At 45.6% G+C, this 17095-nt stretch overlaps 2 protein-coding genes across 6 annotated transcripts in view; one reads left to right on the top strand and one right to left on the bottom strand.

Annotated features, from left to right (window-relative positions):
- The window catches only part of MCPH1 (microcephalin 1), a 189839-nt gene that overhangs the window by 104622 nt on the left and 68122 nt on the right, over positions 1 to 17095 (top strand). The gene's annotated exons all lie outside the window — the stretch shown is intronic.
- The window catches only part of ANGPT2 (angiopoietin 2), a 45041-nt gene that overhangs the window by 14722 nt on the left and 13224 nt on the right, over positions 1 to 17095 (bottom strand). Inside the window, exons 2-3 of the mRNA XM_080928881.1 lie at positions 5506 to 5661; positions 1931 to 2052 (exon numbers count right to left, since the gene is read on the bottom strand). Of these exons, the coding sequence (XP_080785007.1) occupies positions 1931 to 2052; positions 5506 to 5661 (278 nt within the window). The remainder of the gene's footprint in view (positions 1 to 1930; positions 2053 to 5505; positions 5662 to 17095) is intronic.

Here is a 17095-nt window from a genome sequence, read left to right as displayed (position 1 = left end):
AGAGGTGGTTCAGTGGTTAGACACTAGTGCTCTTGTAGAAGGTTTCCAGCAGCCATATGGTGGCTCGCGACTTCTTTCTGATATATAGTGTTGAGCGTTGCAAGATTCCGTAGTCCCAGCTCTAGGCGATCAGATGCCCTCTCACGACCTTTCCAGGAACCAGAACCACACATGCTACATATACCTATGTGGCGGCAAAAGCTTCTACACAAAACTGTAAAGAAGCCTTTAAAGCAAACAGCAACAGAAACAAACTTATTTTTAAGTAGGAAGATTTCTCACAGCCCAAGGGAATCTTTCAGGTGGCCAAGACAAGCCATTTAGGTGTACTTGTGCCTGTGGGTAACTTGACAGCACACAGTGGTATCAAGAACACACTGGGCCTGTGGGTGTCACGACTGCCTGCCACAGCATTAGGTGGCATTATCTCAAGCCCCACTCTCATGAAGTATGAGCAGTGAGTTTCAGTTGGACCTTTGGGTTGTGTGTAACCTTTCTCCTAAAATATTTGCATTTTAGTATGAATCACAATAACAGCAGCTGCACTCTTGTTACCATGGGGCAGACAGTCTTCTGTTATGGAGGTGCGTATTATCCACAGGTTTAAGCCCTGGCTCCCTGGCTTTATGATATTAAGTGACTTTCTCTGTCCTGTGTTGGTCTCTTGTTCTGTAAACCGGGTTAGCATTACCCACTGCAAGAGGCTGGTGAGGGAGTATGTGCATGCAAAAGTATAAACAGACTGGTAGTCGGCAGTTAAGAATTGTTATCCATTATCAGCATCAACATTATTGTCTAGTGTTCAAGGATTAAATGAATGAAAATAAAATTTGAACACTATAAGTAACATGCCTACAGACACACTCAGGTGGCTGTTGCCAGATCTTTCTTACTCTAAACTCCTTGTTTTTTGTTTGTTTGCTTGTGTTCTTTTGGGTTGGGTTGGTTTGGTTTGGTTTGGTTTATTTGAATCTGTTTTTTCTCTGGGGAGTTTAACCAGCCTGTCTCTGTAGTGCCTGCTCAATGCCTAATACCTGAGCAAGCCCTGGAAAAACTGCTTAAATTTTTCTTGATAAAGTTATGTCATATAGTCCCAAACAGTTCTATTAATGCTTTTATAGTTATTTCTGACGAAATTATGTTTCACATTAACTTTTCCTTTTGGTTTATCAGAAACGTTTAAAGGTATTTACCGGGTGCCTGCACACATGCATGCGAGTGAGAGACTGAGGGTGTAGCAGGGGCGGGAGGTGGACACATTGCTACTGCTGCACGTGAAGGTCAGCGGGCAGCTTGGTGGAGTTGGTTCTGTCCTTCCACGTTTATGTGCGTTCTGGGAATTAAACTCAGGTTGTCAAGCTTGTCTGGCAAGCACTTTTACCTGCTGAGCCATCTCTCCAGTCCTCGTCATAAGGTATAAACAGAAAGTATTACACAATTGAAGCTGTTTCAGGTTTCCTAGTGTGGTTCATCATGAAAGAAACAAGACCCTCACCACACAGCATAGTGTGCCTTTGATCCCAGCAGTACAGAAGCAGGCATATCGCTTGAGTCCAAAGCTAACCTGGTCTGCATGAAAAGTTTCAGGCAAGCTAGGACTAAATAGTGAGAACCCCCCACCAAAGGCCAAAAAATATGATCGCAGGAAGTATTACTTTATTAATTTTGTATAGATTAAACTTCACGATGTTGAGGCAATTTGGAAGATTCCTGCCAGAGTCTTTAAAGGCCCAGAATGAGAACAAAATTCAGGACTAATCAGGAATTTGGGTTCTTTTCAGAAATTCTCTCCAAATTTTCCTTGCCTCTTTGTTCTCAGGGCTTCTGACCCATATATGCTGCAGGTTAATCCGTCCTTCTGGGGAAGCCTTGCATAGAGTTTAGTCACATGAGGTTAGCTGTGTGTCTAGAAAGTTTACAGCGTTATTACCTGTTCTTGTCTTGTAGTTTGTTTATTTCACTGGTCTGGTCCAAAATCTGCTTTTCCAATTTGTTGGTAGAAATAGAATGTTGAAGAAGCTGCAACTCGAGTCTTGTCGTCTGGTTCAGTACCTGTATATTACACACAGGATTACCGCCTGGCATCCTGATTGGTGTGATGTAATCTCAATGAATGTGACGTATGCCCTCTCTCTTACTCAGTCACCAAAATGATCAGAAAGCACAGTACTCAGTAGCCCAGCTGCCTTGTTTCAACAATGTGGTTTTTCTTCACATACCATAAAATTGATCAAAATTCTCCCTCATAATTTTCCCTCATTTCCTCCCTTCCACTCCCCCTGCCCCCAAACACAGCCTCTCCCAACTCTTGTCTTCTAACACCCAGCCTGGTCCAAGTAGTGCTACCCATAGGAGTATGGGTGTGGGGGCTGTGCACCGCACCATGGGGGCACGTCCAGTGTCCACACAGTTTAGAGAAAGAAAGGAATTAGTCTCTTTTCCCAGCAGCTCTCAGTGGCCAGTAGTTCCGCGGGGAGGGACGGGCCTGGAGAGCCCCTCCCCAGTCAGGGATTGGCAAATTTTTATGCCCATAAAAAGTTTTAGTGTCATGAAACTCGCCTAACTATATTATCTTTTAAATCTCTTTGTAGTAAATAATAAGTGACGGAATCTTTTTGAGGTCAATAAGGTCAGGGAAACATAGTTTCAAGCTATGCGCCATATTTCTCCTTCTATATATTTTATTGTTTCATGTAATGTAACAAATAGATGCTAAATAAACATCTTATGAATCAAAAATTATAGATAAAACTCAAAAAATTTGTCTCAGCCTAGCAAGATGGCTCTACAGATAAAGGCACTTGCCACAAAGCCTAAGTCCTCTCCCCAGGATAGAGCCAACTCCTGCAAATTGCCCTTTGACCTTCGCACATACATACACACGGGGGGGGGGGGGGGGGGGAAGGGAGGGAGGGAGACACACACACCATGCACCCATGCAAACCAAAATAAATCTAGTATTTTTTAAAGGTTATGAATTTTTTTTCTTTTGCTCAGAAATATCATTTCGTCTGTGGCCCAGTCAGAAAGTCACATGCGTCCTTGTGTGAAAGTAAGAGCTAACTGCTAGCCTGCCATATCCCAGCTTCTAGCCACTTGTTAATCCTTTCCTTTCTTCTGTCCTATTTTCCTTGTTCCCACTTTAAAAGCCCTTCTGGCCAATTAGGGAATAATGAAATGTCAATATCCAGTGGAAGCCGGTGCTGCCCATTGTGTGGCTCTTTGGTGCCTGGCTGCCTCCCAGCAGGAAGAATCAGCTACTCACATCCTTGTGTGGTGTCACTCAGGATGTGATATCACCTGTTAATGGAAGTCTGACTCGTTGCCCAGCAACCAGGGACCTTGAAAAAGAATCATTGTTTGTGGGGGTCCTTGTCATCAGCACAGCCCTGGCCTGTCTCACTATGCAGGTGCTGGGCATGTCTGGTCCTTGTCAAGCCTGGCTGAGGTCATAGCAGAAGGCTTCTGGAAATGAGCAAAGGCTGTGTGAGCAATGCCATAGTGCAGCCTTGCTTTCTCTGGTTTCTCTGTTCAGACATTCAACGGCAGTTTAAAGATAGGGAGATCCCGATGCCCTGTTTAATCCATGAGAATTACAAGATGAGGACAGATTTGGACGGAGGTAAAGAAAGATGCCAGTGGAAACCTGCTTGATGTTAGAGTGATGGGGAGAGAGGATGGTGTGTCTGTGGAGGCATGCACAGGCCAGGGCACATGTGTGGTCAGAGGGCACGGTTAGGACTGGGTTCTCTCTGCCTCACTGAGCAGGGTTTTCCTTTCTTCTGTTTGTTCTAGGCTAGCCAGCCTCCCCAGCCATCTGGACAGTTCTGGCTCTGCCTCCTACTTTGAGTTAGGAGCACTGGCCCTGTGGATGGGCACCAGCACATCCAGCCTTCTTTACATGGGCTCAGGGGATCCAGCTCAGGTCGTCAAATTTGTGTGGCAAGTGCTTGTACCCTCTGAGCCATCTCAGTCCTTCACATCGCCTTTCTGAGGGGGATAAATCTTAAGTTCTGTTCCGGTCAGGTAGGGGCTGTAAGATCTCAGACCTCTGGCTGTGCATAGTGTCTAACAACGGCATTCCGTCTAGAATTCAAGCAACCAGAAATATTCATGTTTTCAAATTCACATTTGAAACTGTGAGTGAGTGGCCATTGCTGTCAACTGGATTGAGAGCCTAAGTCAGCCTCTCAGTGTCCTCCTGGGGCTCACCCGTGTTGGCGTGTTTATTTGGACCCTGCAGCTGTTTTCTCTCCATCCCTGGCCTGTTTTCCTGTTAGCTTCAGTCATAGGATGTCTAGCTTCATAGTAGCACTTTTTAAATCCTGTGATCTTACACAGGATGTTGCAAAGGTTTACATAGTTGTCCTGTGTCCTAGCATTTTATTGCTTGTATCAGAAAAAAAAAAAAAGAAATGCTGTATTGTTCTTACTGGATGTGTTGGAACATCATGATAGCCCAGAGTTACTGTCAAACGCTGTGGAATGCCACTTAGCCATTACTATTTTATTTTATCAGTTGGCTTGATACATGGACACATTGTTTTCTTTGTAATCTATCGTATCTCTTCGCGTGAACCTTTTCTAACAAGCAGGATTAAATCTCAGTGCCTTGTGAGCTATGGAAAACGTGTGTCTTCATATTGTTCCTAAGCATCCGATGTTGTTGAAAGCTGATAACCAAATAATTTCCTTACTCTGTTTCCCATCAGACTTTTAGATGTACTGTTTTCTCTATAAAAAACAGTTGGTAGAGAGGATCTGAAAGATCACTGTCTGGTTTCTCTTATATGAAACCTGTTGACTTACGCTGAAATCTAGCAGTCAGTCTTCTTAGCTAAAGCAGCAGATGATGTACCGAATATTGAGGTGGTTTGCAGTGTGGACTGCCTTGTTTTTGAAGGATTGATGTGGCTCAGAGCGTGATAGTACTAACTTCTGAAGCTTCCGAGAAGTATAATCAGGAAGGACTCAGGAAGCCGACCTGCAGAAAATGGAGCACCTGACCAGACTCACTCTCTCCTGGGGCTCTGGCTCTGGATCATGCCCTGTCTATGCCATGGCAGGCTGCCACCCTATTCTGCCAGAACTTCCTCTGTAAATCCATTCCACAAACACAGATCTGGGGTTAGATTTAAGAACAAAGTTTCCAGATCTCTGCTTCATGGTTTCTATTTCTCAAATATACCAAGCAGAACCCAGACTAAAAGAGTAATTTAGAGTCTAGAAGAGGCCAGTGAAGCAAAGGAAATTTTTCTTGGAGTATTAGGTTGTGGGTAACATGAAAACAGCTAGAAGGCCCCAGATATAATAAATTAAACTTAGCCACAGTTGCAAAAATGAAAACCTGTTCTTAAAGTCTTAACTGTCCTTTAACCCTGTGGTGCTGAAGCCACCCCCTTCAGTCCACAGCTGGTCTGTCACTTTCCATTATTAGACAGTAGAGCCAGCCACAGGCACATGGTCTGTTACCGGCTGTAGCCAGGGGTTCCGTCTGCCACTTACTTGGGCTTCCACGTCGGTCAGCTTCCGAGTCTGTGCCGCTGTCTGGTTCAGCAAGCTGGTTCCGATCTCTATCATCACAGCCGTCTGGTTCTGCACCACATTCTGTTGGATCTCCACCATCTCCTTCTTCATGTTGTCCTGGATGTAATTCTCCAGCTAGGAAGGAGCACATGATGGTCATTAGTCAGCCGGTCAGGAGCCTAGTTCCTCAGTATCTGTCCTTTGCCTTCTTATCTAAAACACTGTTTACACTTTAATAAGGTGGCCCCACGGCAGGTACAAGCTCCAGGTTGTTTAACACTTGGTGTTTGGACATTGATTTCGTTGAATGTAAAGTAGCATTTCCAGTAGGTCAATTGAACACTTCAGCTCACAGCTGTCTGTAGCTCCTGTTCCAGGGATCCGACAGATCATATAGACATACATGCAAAACACCAATACACATAAGATAAAAATAAATAAAAGATTTAAAAGACACCTAGATTTAAGCAGAAATAGTAGGGAAGTGGTATAGGAGGAAGAGAATTCCTATCTGAGTGTTCAGAGGCTTCCGTGTGGGTGGGACCAAACCGTCTCCCATAATGGCTGCCATACAGCCCATGGATCCTTACTCTTAACTGTAACAAATGTGTTGATCCTGCTGTGTGTTTGCTCTCGGCAGTGCCTGTGGGTCTCCCTCCACCCTGTCTGTCTGGATAGCCAGTAGTCATTCCTTGCTGACTGGTGCCCTTCGGTTATTGAACAGATTGAACCCAACAGTGTGACACGTGCCGACACTCTCTAGTCATTTGTGAAAGCAGGAAGCCCTCACTACTGATAAGCATGCAGCAAGCAGTCTGCCCTGGCATGCTGGCCTCTGCTGTCCCATCAGGCCTATCCCAAGATCTTAGTATAGTGACCTTCCTAACACACTCCCTTTCCTTCTGCTTTGGCTTTGGATAAATTAGAATAGACTGCCTACAGGACGGCACAGGTAGCACTTTACATGTATGAGACAGGGTCGCAGCCAAGTCATCCCAAACTTCATGTTTAGCTCCTCTCCACACCCAGCAAAGATAATATTTATGGAGATGTATTCTGAGAGTCTTGAACTAGGAAGATGCCCCGAGCCTGTAGTTTAGAGCTACACTCAGAAACAACAGTTTACACACCTAGTGTACATGAAGTTCTCAGCTCCCCATTTCTCATTCTGAAGCATGTAACTGGACAAGGGGAAATAACCCCTCTAACGCCTCCCCTCCCCCTCCCCCCTTTTCAAACTACTGGGTCAAATGCGGCTGCAACTGTCAAGAGTCCAGAGGAGAGGACTGTTTATAAATGGAGTGTTTAAACTCAAGATGCAATTTAAAATTAGAACTGGGAGATTTTTTTTCCTTAAAAAGTCTTGATTTTGAGAAATAAAATTTCTTCATTTTGTTACTCTATCTTTTTCTAAGCTTGAAGATGGGGAAATTCTAAAAGGTCAGGGATTGAGAGAGGAGGAGGAGGGAGAGCCACATCCATGGATAACCCTGCATGCCGTGCTTAGATGCCGTCCCTATGACACAGGCGCCTTTTGGTAACTTGAGATTTTCAGGACAGAGAAATTGATCCACAAACAGTAACATCATGTGGCCCATTTTACAAAGAGGGACAGAAATTGAAGGTCTGAGTAGCCGTGGACTACCTAAGAAAGAGTACACTCTTCAGACTAGGTGCTGCAGCAGCAAACCCTGCTGTAATGGTTAGTGTCTGCTGGTGGCTTGCCAACGTCGGCCATTCCAGTGTCTCTGTGGGCTCTGAATGTCCAGCCGAGAACTGGAGCCTGCAAACCCAGTGTGAACTCATCCCGAGGCTTCTACACACATTCTGGCCCTTTAACAGCTGGCAATACCTCAGAATTGGCCGGAGCCGTCTGTCCCATCCTGGGTTTTATGCTGCTTAAAAACAGACCACCTTCACATGGTTGACAGCCATTTTGACCAGCAAGAAAGTCTACAATTAGGGCAGGGTTTCTAGTTTGGTGGTAAAATGCTTGGCCAGCACATGGAAGGCCCTGAGTGCTAACCTCAGCACCATAAAAAGAAAATAAAGCCCAGACTCAAAAATTATCAACACCAGCCATGTCTCCAAACAGTGTCATGGCAAAAGAACCTGCTTTTCCTCTCCAAGACTAATTTTGAGATGGGAAGGCTGTGGTTGCTCATAGGATAATGTGAAGACAGGCCTTTCGAAATGAAAGTATTCTTCATATGGTAGCCTTTCTACAAACCATGCCATCTTAGAGAACCCGAGACTAAGTCCAGACATGAAGCTCTCCACTGGTCTATGTACACAGGTAGACCTTGAAACCAGCCTGTCTCTGGACGTGTGCAAATTCATTCCTTTCTAATTGGTTACCCTGGGATGTCCTTCTGGTGAGTGTTTCTTATTGTCTTTAACCCCTATGACTTTAACCCAGACATACAGAAACCTGCTCAGGGAAGGCCATCCTGACATCACGAGAAGTCAGCCCAAAGGAGGAGGAAGTAATTAGAGCTGTCCTTCCATGGGTGCCCTTCCTTGTCACCCCTACTTGGCTGCTATTACCAACAACAGGTCCTGGCAGAGGGGCATGGCTCTGATTCCATGTGTAAAAGCTTCACACACCCTTGCTTCGCTTGGACCATTGACATCTGCTTCCTATGATCACGTAGTAGCGTCTGCTCTGTGGACACAAGTGTCTCTGGAAAGATCCCTGTATGCATGTGAGAGGTGTTCTGGCTACATTCCCTGTGTGCCCGAGAGATGTCGGCCTGTGTTGGAATGTTTACTTCTATTGGTTAAAGCACCTCGGAGATGATCCTTTATTGTTCCTGTGGTCAGAATGCAGAGGGTCTCTGAATGTAACCCTGCAGCCTGCCATGATTCTGGAGCTGGAGAACATTTTTGCTCAATGTTGAATGTCCTCCCAATATACTTGGTGAAGTCTGGCAACACAGCGAAGCTGAAGCTGTCAAAATAAAGTACATGAACACATATTTGTGTGTGTATAATGTCAAATATGGCCTCAGATTTGTCATTCCACCCTCAGCCTTCTGAATGATCAGATTTGACAGGAAAAGTAAGTCCATTTGTGAGACAGCCATGCAGGCTGATTGTTCATTAACCTATCTCTCTGGCTAGCTTCTTTAATTTTTTTTTTTTTTTTTTGACTGGGAAAAAAAAATAGTTGTCTTGCATTTTGCCAGAGAAAGGAAAACAGATGTAGTGTACAGGAACTTCCACCAGCCTAGGGGGCTAATGTTGGTCCCTTGGTCATGGCAGATGCTAGTTGAAGATGCTAGTGAATGCTAGGTAGAACTGGGGGGTCCCCATTCCCTTCCAGCAGTGTGCTTCTGTGCATCTGGAGAACCCTGTTGTCCTGGAAAATTAAAAATAACCTGAACACATTCCAGGTCATCATCTTTCTCTGTGATCAAAATCCTCCACCTGTCCCAACAAGTCAGGGAGGAAGGGAAGAAGAGACGTTCCTTTTGCCTTTGTTTTGTGACAGGGTCTCTTGTAGCCAAGCCTGGCCTAGAACTTCTGACCCTCCTGTCTCTGCCTACCAAGTCTTAGATTACAGGTGAACCCTACCATGCCCAGTTAGATCTTTCCTTCTTTCTACCTCAGTCCCCCTCATCCCTTCTTCTTTGTACCCTAAGGTCCTTCTCTCCTGCCACCCCTGCCTTCAGAATGAGAGAAACTAAATACAAATTTGAGCCCTCTGTGGCTCACATTGTTCCCTGACATCGGCTAAAAATGAATCTCCATTCTTTCACCTGGTAATGATCAGGAATGACAGTCTGCAATCTCTTGGACCTCTGTGTTAGACTGGCTTTTGTTATTATGACCGAGTACCAGAACCTGGGTACTTTGGAAAGAAAAGAGGTGCAGTTGGGTTCAGTAGAGTGGGCCAATAGGAGGGCCTTGCCTAGTATGTGCAAGGCCCTGGGTTCAGTTAGCTCCCAGATTGATGAACTCAAAGCCGAAAAAGAATGATGCACAGTTTCCCTGGCAACATCGTGGCACAGGTTATCACAGCAAGAGCTCATGTGACAGGGAAAGGTCAAGTAGTAAGGCAGAAACTAGGAAGACCAGGAGGGGACAGTCTTGCTCTTTAACAACAACAGTCTTGGAAGGACTAACCAGGGTCCCAGGAGAACTACTTTAATCCCCTCCTAGTGCAGTGCCCCTCCCTTTCCCCCAGTGACCTATGGCTAGACTCCCAAATGATGGGACCCACCATTTCCCAAAAACTGTGACACTGGGGACAAAGCTTCCACCACACAAACCCTTGGGAGACATGAGCAAAGCAAGCTCATGCCAGAGGAGTCTCCAGCTTGGTGTGCATGTGACTTCCCTGCTGTGCCCTGTTTGCAGATGTTGGAGCAGCAATAGCAGCAGTGAAGAAACTAACTCCTTATGGCCGAGAGACCGGAATCTCTGGCCCGGGTGGTGGTTACATTTCAGTTGACCAGGTCAATCACCTGGCCAAAGTACTGCCCCTAGGAGAACAGGCTCACCTTAAGCCATTCTAGAGGGACAGGAGAAGTAATTAGCCCGTTAAGGAGATGCTGTGTTTTTCTTTCTCAGAATCCTCATCCCTAATCGCTCTCTTACAGGGTACAGCCATGCCGTGATGCTTGGAAACCTGCCAAGTTTTCTGAATTACTCAGGAAACAGTAACTTTTCCTTTTCTCTCACCCTACACTATTCATGCTTCCCCTGACAGTCTGGGATTCCTTCTCTTTACATCTCCGCTGTGCAGCTACTTGTCTCCCATATACCCGACCTCCATGCTGGCTTAAATGGTGTAGCTTTCTTCCTTTGCCCCTCCGTTCTCCTCTTCTAGGTAACTGCTGCGATTTATAGCTTGCCTATACTGGAATGATTTCCTTTTAAACTGTCTTTAAATTTCCATGGGAGTTCATTCTTCATTTAGTTTATTCAATAAGACTAAGAGCCCCAAGAAGGGGCCCAGCTCTTCTGAGTTACAAGGCTGCTCAAAACCTCCTAACATATCTGTCTATCCCTTGAGCCCCTCCTCCCCTGTGCTCCTGAAGCAAGGATGCATTATATATTTTTTAAATGTGCTGCTTAATTTATTTTTAAATCCACCACTGGAAGTGAACTTCATGTTCATTTTGGATACATCTGTAACCATTTCTATATATACAAACATCCCAAACATTTGTGCTTAGAATTAGCCTGAAAACTTGAGTTCAGGATTATTAAATCCAGGGATGCTGTGTGGGGATGGCTTTTGACTTAATGTTCTCTATTCTTTGTCCTGGGGAAACTCTGAGACGTCATTTGAGGTCTCCAGATAGAAAACTGGCAGGGCCCTGGCCCGCCCCTTTGTCAGCTTTGTTGGTTTTGGTTTTCAAGTCTAGAGGTTTTGCTGCCTAAGCATCTGTGTTCTCAGCGGTGCTGCTGGGGGATGCTGAGATTAAAGGGGATGGGGTAGGAGGCTCATTCTTCGAAGAAACCTTTGTCTTCCTGCAATATACGTGGGGGTTCCCATAGACAATGGGTTATAGGTCATGTTCTGATGCCCCCAGAGCTGAGAAGCAAGTGTCTTTCTGATTACTCTGTAGACACCATCTTACATTGTGACATAAGGACACACACATCAGAGCAAACTGCCTACCTCTCCTCTCCAGGTTTGCGTTTTTGGAATAGCCAGTGTAAATTAGCTTAATCTAGAAGGTAGACAGCAGCAGGTCATTTGCCATGGCCCACGGGACCCCAACTCATGCAGGTCCTTCCAAGAGCACCTTAATGGTAATTACTCTCTCTTCTGTCCGTTTTACTTGTTGTTGGTTAATCTGAATGGCTTCCTGTTACCCAAAGCAAGGTCTAGACCAACTAGCCTCTTTGTCCCTTCATAAGTACGAAGAGACAAAATGCCATCTTGGTGACACACACACCCCCATACATCAAGCTGCCACAGGTGGAATTGCAGGCCTTGGTTGGCAGCCATGTCTGCAGCTCCTGAGATGACACAGCTTAGCTGCGTCTATGTCCCTATGCAGTGCACACTGTCAGCCCTGCTTGTCTGTGAATCTCTGTGACTGCTCCTTTACTGGGTTGTCGAGTACCTTTATACACCCTTTGCTGTGTCTATCCTATCTATCATTGCTTCCAAATCTAGAAAGGAAGTGTGAGGCTGCCCTTAAAATCTCCCATCATTCCTCCTGATACTGGGGCTTTTCCCTCAGCAGCTGAAACTCTGAATGTATGCAGGTCTAATGAAGCTTTGTAGAGTGGGGCGGGCATTTCACTTAGCACAAGATATCATTCTATTATAAGTATCTTCTAGAGAGTGCTCGGGATATATATTTCTCCAGTACCTGTTAGAACACAGGACCATTTGACCTTACAGAGACCATGCATCAATACTCTGCAGCAGCAGAATGCTTCTTAGCTCTTCTTCCCCCCCCCCGCCCCCCAGTCTCAGTGGATTCTCACATTCCTAGTTTGGGTTTCCCCAGGATCAGAGTCTGAGACCCAGGCGGGCATACAGGAAGTTTATTTAGGAAGTAGTCCCAGAGAATGCCATGGAGGATGGTCAAGGAAGGGCAGCAAGGAGGGGCAGCCAGTTCAAACATGAGGACTCTCTTGGTTACCACACTGGTGGCTTGTGAGATCCCCAGAAGACCTGGGGAACCCTGAAAACTGTCCTTTATTGAACACCCGTGGCCCTCTAGACACCCATGCCTTGGGCTGTAATCACTGAGAGGAGTCAGCCAGGTGTCTGGAGAAGGGCCCACATCAAGGTCAGTGTCTGGGATTGACCCCAAGGGTTGAAAGTGGTCCCCAGAAGTATGGAGCAGGATGGTACTATTGGGGCTCTTCAATAAGGGGAAACTGAGTCCCAGAAACCTTGACTATCTCTTCCAGTGTCCCCCAGACAAGACTCTGTAAGCTGACAGAACAATCTGGGTGGGGTTTCGAGCTGTGTCAAATGGGGCCTTTGATTATAGCTCCAGGCCAGCAATTTGTGTGGTGGCTGTGTGGGAGAGCAACAGCAAATCTGAAAATGACCATCGGAGAGGGTGAGAATGCAGACCAGAAATGCCAACTAAAGTCTCTACAAGGGGACAGCTGACATGACCTTGCTGAAACTAGAGTAGCCAAAGAATAGAGGATAAATTCCTCCTAATCTCAGCTTCCACAGGCTTCTTCATGTATCTGACTCTGCGGAAGTTAACTAGTTCATCCTCCTTCTCACTAAAGGCAAGGTGAGCTTAGGTGTGCAGGTCAGCCTAAGAAGTCTTGCAGTGTGCCCTACTATGTGCTGCCACTGTGGACAGATGTGAGCCGTGCCCTCTGCTTCTTTATTTCCTCTTTCTAGTAGCAATTTGAAGATGCAAAGGATTCCAATGGAAAGGCATTTGAGCTGTTGTTAGAAGCTGCTAAAAATTAAACAGGGTTTGGTTACAAGAAGAGTCAGTAGGGCACCTGCCATCCTTTGCCTGTGGCAATGTGCTCCTGATGTCCTTTACCCTTAACACTGTAGTGTTGCCCAGTCCTGAACTGGTTGCCTTGGAAGGCTTTTCCTCGGTGTGGATGGTGCCTTTCTTCTGGATAGTTTCATTCTCTTGTCTGAGCACCCTTCTTTATGGTTTGCCCTAGGTTAGAAGGACGGATCCTTCTGTCAGGGTGTGTATTTGTCCCTTCTGCATCCGTGTGTAGTAGTGCAGACCTGCAGAGACACTGCATTGTGGTGCCAGGAAATCTCAGATCACAGGCTGCTCTTCATTTTGGCCACAGCTTTTTTAACTTAATGATTTCATTACAACAAAACTTTGCTTTTCTGACCTAGTTAGGGGAGAAATCATCTTCTATTTTATTAGATTATCTCTCCTTTAACCTCTGGTTCCGTTCCCACTCTTCCAAGTGTTTAAGGCTTCAGTTTCTTCATATTTATTTTCATTCTTGCAGTCCCTTGTGTGCACATATTTCACAGGATCGCACATATCCCTGTGCCTTGCTGAAGCTAAAAGTGACGAGTCTTTTTATAACTCACATTAGGAATATAAACTGCTTCACAGGGCCTTGTTTTGTGCATCAACTTTTAAGGCTAAAATATGTCTTTAAACATCTTAACAAACTCGGCTTAAATCTTACTAGTAGGTTTTTATTTTATTTTGTTTTATTTTGAGTCAAAGTCTCATGGAAAACAGGATGACTTGGAACTCTATAACATGCTACAAGCCTGGCCTTGAACTCATGTCCCTCCTTCCTTAATCAACCTAACAAGTCTGGGATTGCAGGCAAGAGACAGCCATACCTGGATATGTATGTATACTTAATTATTAAAGAAAAACTACCTCAGGGGCTAAGAATATAGCTCAGTTGAGAAGAGTGATTGCCCATCATTCAGGATGTCCTGGCTTAATTACCTCAGCATTGCTTTAAAACCACACGTGGTAAGGCACACTTGTTATCCCAGGATGGAGTCAAGAGTACAAGGTCACACTCAGCTACATAGCAAACTAAGGCAAGCCTGGGCAGATGAGATTGAAGCCGAGGTCAGGGAAAGCATGCACTGGTATAACCTTTTCACCTGGCTGTAATTTATATTCATTTCCTGGTCTGAGATTTGATAGGAAGCATATTAAGTACTTATCAATGTGCTCACTCTGTGCCATTTACATTTCAGTGGTTCACTGGGACCACGGCTCACTTTGCAAGGCTGTCAGAACCCCCCGAGCATGCTTGCATTCTGCCTGTGGCTTGTCGTCCATCAAAACCGCCCTGCAAACCACATGCCCTGAGTTCTGTGCATGGCTGTAGTTTGATTCCACTGAGAAGCAGGTCAACTGGGAACTGCAAACGATGATTATGACTTCAGGCAAATTGAGTGTCTAATTATGTCTCCTGACCCAAAATAAGCAAGTGTCTACCACAAAATACACGCTGTGCCGAGCTTCTCATTACAGCGTTCCAGCTCGGGGCTGCTGGGTTGCTGCTGACTCCTGTTCAGAGGGAGTTGGTCACATGTGTGTTGTGGGCTGTCATTCATGTTGGAGAAGAATGGAAGCTACTCTCTGGGCACCAACAGCAGAAAACCATGAAATGAAAGCACGCTGCGCCAAACAATATATTTCTTTTGGTTTATTTTGCGCATGCATATGTGTCTATGTGCATCTGTGTGTGTGTGAGAGAGAGAGACAGAGAAACAGGGAGAGACAGAGAGACAGAGACACACCCACACAGAGAGAATATCTGTGTATTCGAGGCCAGAGGAAGACAGCTTTGTGTATGCTCCAACACTCTGCCTTATTCCCTATGATGGGATCTCTCACTGATTGGGCTAAACACACGCACGCATCTGAAGATATATCAAACTATAAGCTTGATGTTATACCCTATGTATTCCCTGCATTCTGTCACTCAGAAAAAAGGACTTTAAATGCCAAGACGTTTGAAAATGAAATATTTAATATATGTAGCAGTGGTCAGGTATGTTTGCTTAAATGGGTGGTTTCGTGTTTCTGTGCCTTTCACCTGGGACTACCTACATAACCCCTGGAGAGTGAACTTGGGAATGTAAGTTCACTGGCCTTAAACTGTGGATGAAACTGTTCTAGCTGCCCGAGGACAGTTAAGGGATTCAGTTAGGTAAATTAGTAATTTAACATTCCGAAACATGACTCTTTCCGGATAAAGCATAAAAGGCATGTGCCCTTGGAAGCCCAAGAAAGAATTCATACAGTTCCCATTAGTCTAAAAATAAATAACAAATAAATAAATGTCTGAGTCATGCATTGCATTTCGGGGGAGTCCAGTGGCAGAGAGAACATAAGCTGTGCTGTGGATGGTGGCTCTGCCCAGTGGAGCAAGGCCATAGTGCTCCAAGGAGGTGACAGAAACCAGCTGGGTAGATTTAATGCTGTCTTGGGTTCCTCCTGTGCATTCAGTGTGTCATGCTTTGAGTGGCAATGTGGAAACCCGGCTGTGCCAGGACCAAGTGGCCAGGGAGGGACTTGCTCCTGTCTTGGAAGCTAAGTCTTCTGCAGGCATCTCTACGGGAGAGGCAAATCCCAACTCAGTTCTGTAGGCATGTTTAAGCTTTCCATTCCCTGTTGGGAAAACTAACATGGAGATACCACGGAGCTTGTCACTGGGCTCAGCTGTAGTGCTTGCCTAGTGTGCATGAAGCTTTGGGTTCAGTTCCCAGCACCATGTAAGCTAGTCAGAAGGATCAAAGGTTTGTGGACATCCTCCATTATATAATGAGCTCAAGGTTAGCCTGGGCTACATGAGGCCTTGCTCTGAATTGAGGAGGAGGAGGAGGAGGAGAGGAGGAGGAAGCAGCTCACTGGTAGGTTAACAAATTATAATGTCTGATCGAACTTCTGCAGAGCTGAGCATTTGGTGACTACTGTTGCAGAAAGCAAGCCTGGCAGGATAGAAGGGCTGGAACTCACTGGGGCCCTGTCTACTTTGACTCCAAAGGAACTTTGTGGTGCCTATAGGCTAAGTCCACTCCATTCATAGTTAAGAAACAACTCCATTCAGAATGGCTGAGGCAAACTGGAGGTCAGCCTGGACTACATAGCAATACTTTGTCTAAAAAAAAAAAGTAAACAAAGCATCATTTATTCCTTAGTTTGTATGAGTTTATGTTTTGAAATGGCTACTAAGTGTTTAAGCATTTGGATCTAAGGTACTAGACAATTCATCTATTAGGTCTGTGTTTCAACCTACGGGAGCTGTGAGAACTGTAATCATTACTGAGACACTCCGCATACAGGAACAAAGAAAATTGGAAACACATTGCCCAGAGCCTTGCCTTCAGTGCGATTGGAAACCTAGCCCTCCCTCCTCCTTCCCTGCCTCCAGGCAAGATATTGCCTTTAGTTGCTGTCTGTGTGCTTGTGGGGGGGGGGGGGGAGACAGGGTGGGGGTAAAGCACAGGTACTGAATGTCTGTGACCTTAGCTAGACCTTAGAAGAAGTCATAGATGGCAGTGTTTTCCTAGCTTTTGATGCCTTGAGGCACTATCCGTCTTCAGGAGAGCAGCTTTTCCAAGCAGCGAGTAGCTGATAGCATGTTCTCAGAGCAGGGTATGGTGACGTGGGCCTCTGCCTGCCCCTGGGCCAGTGCGTTTGAGTGGTAGGAGGAAGTGCAGAAGTGGACAGTCTCGCCAATCGCTGCTCATGGTTTATAGTGCGCACGCGTCTGGTCCTCACTTGTTCTCAGACGAACAGTCCTAGGACACTGAGTTGCACAGAAAAGCCATATTGACTTGAGCGCCCACAGCCATTTCTGAAGTAAGGCCTCAGCACGATTCTCCGAATGCTTGTGGTGAAAGTACAAGAGTCTTGAGTCATTTTCCCATAATTAGTTGCAGTTCTGGAGGTCGGCCCCCCTCCCCAGCCCTCTTCCCTTGCATGCACTGCTGTTCAGATGGAAGCTAGTGGAAAATTCCTGTCCCCTTTCACTCGGCTGCCATGAGTTATAAAAAGCATGCCATTCAGAACTGATTTTTCTCCTGCATGCTTGAATTTTTACTCACAAAATAAAGAGGGCAGTGACTTTTAAGAACTATATTCTACTTATGAGTGAGAGGTTG

This window comes from Micromys minutus (genome assembly GCF_963924665.1).
Source record: "Micromys minutus genome assembly, chromosome: 14".
Lineage (NCBI taxonomy): Eukaryota > Metazoa > Chordata > Mammalia > Rodentia > Muridae > Micromys > Micromys minutus.
This window is presented reverse-complemented; position numbering and strand designations above follow the sequence as displayed.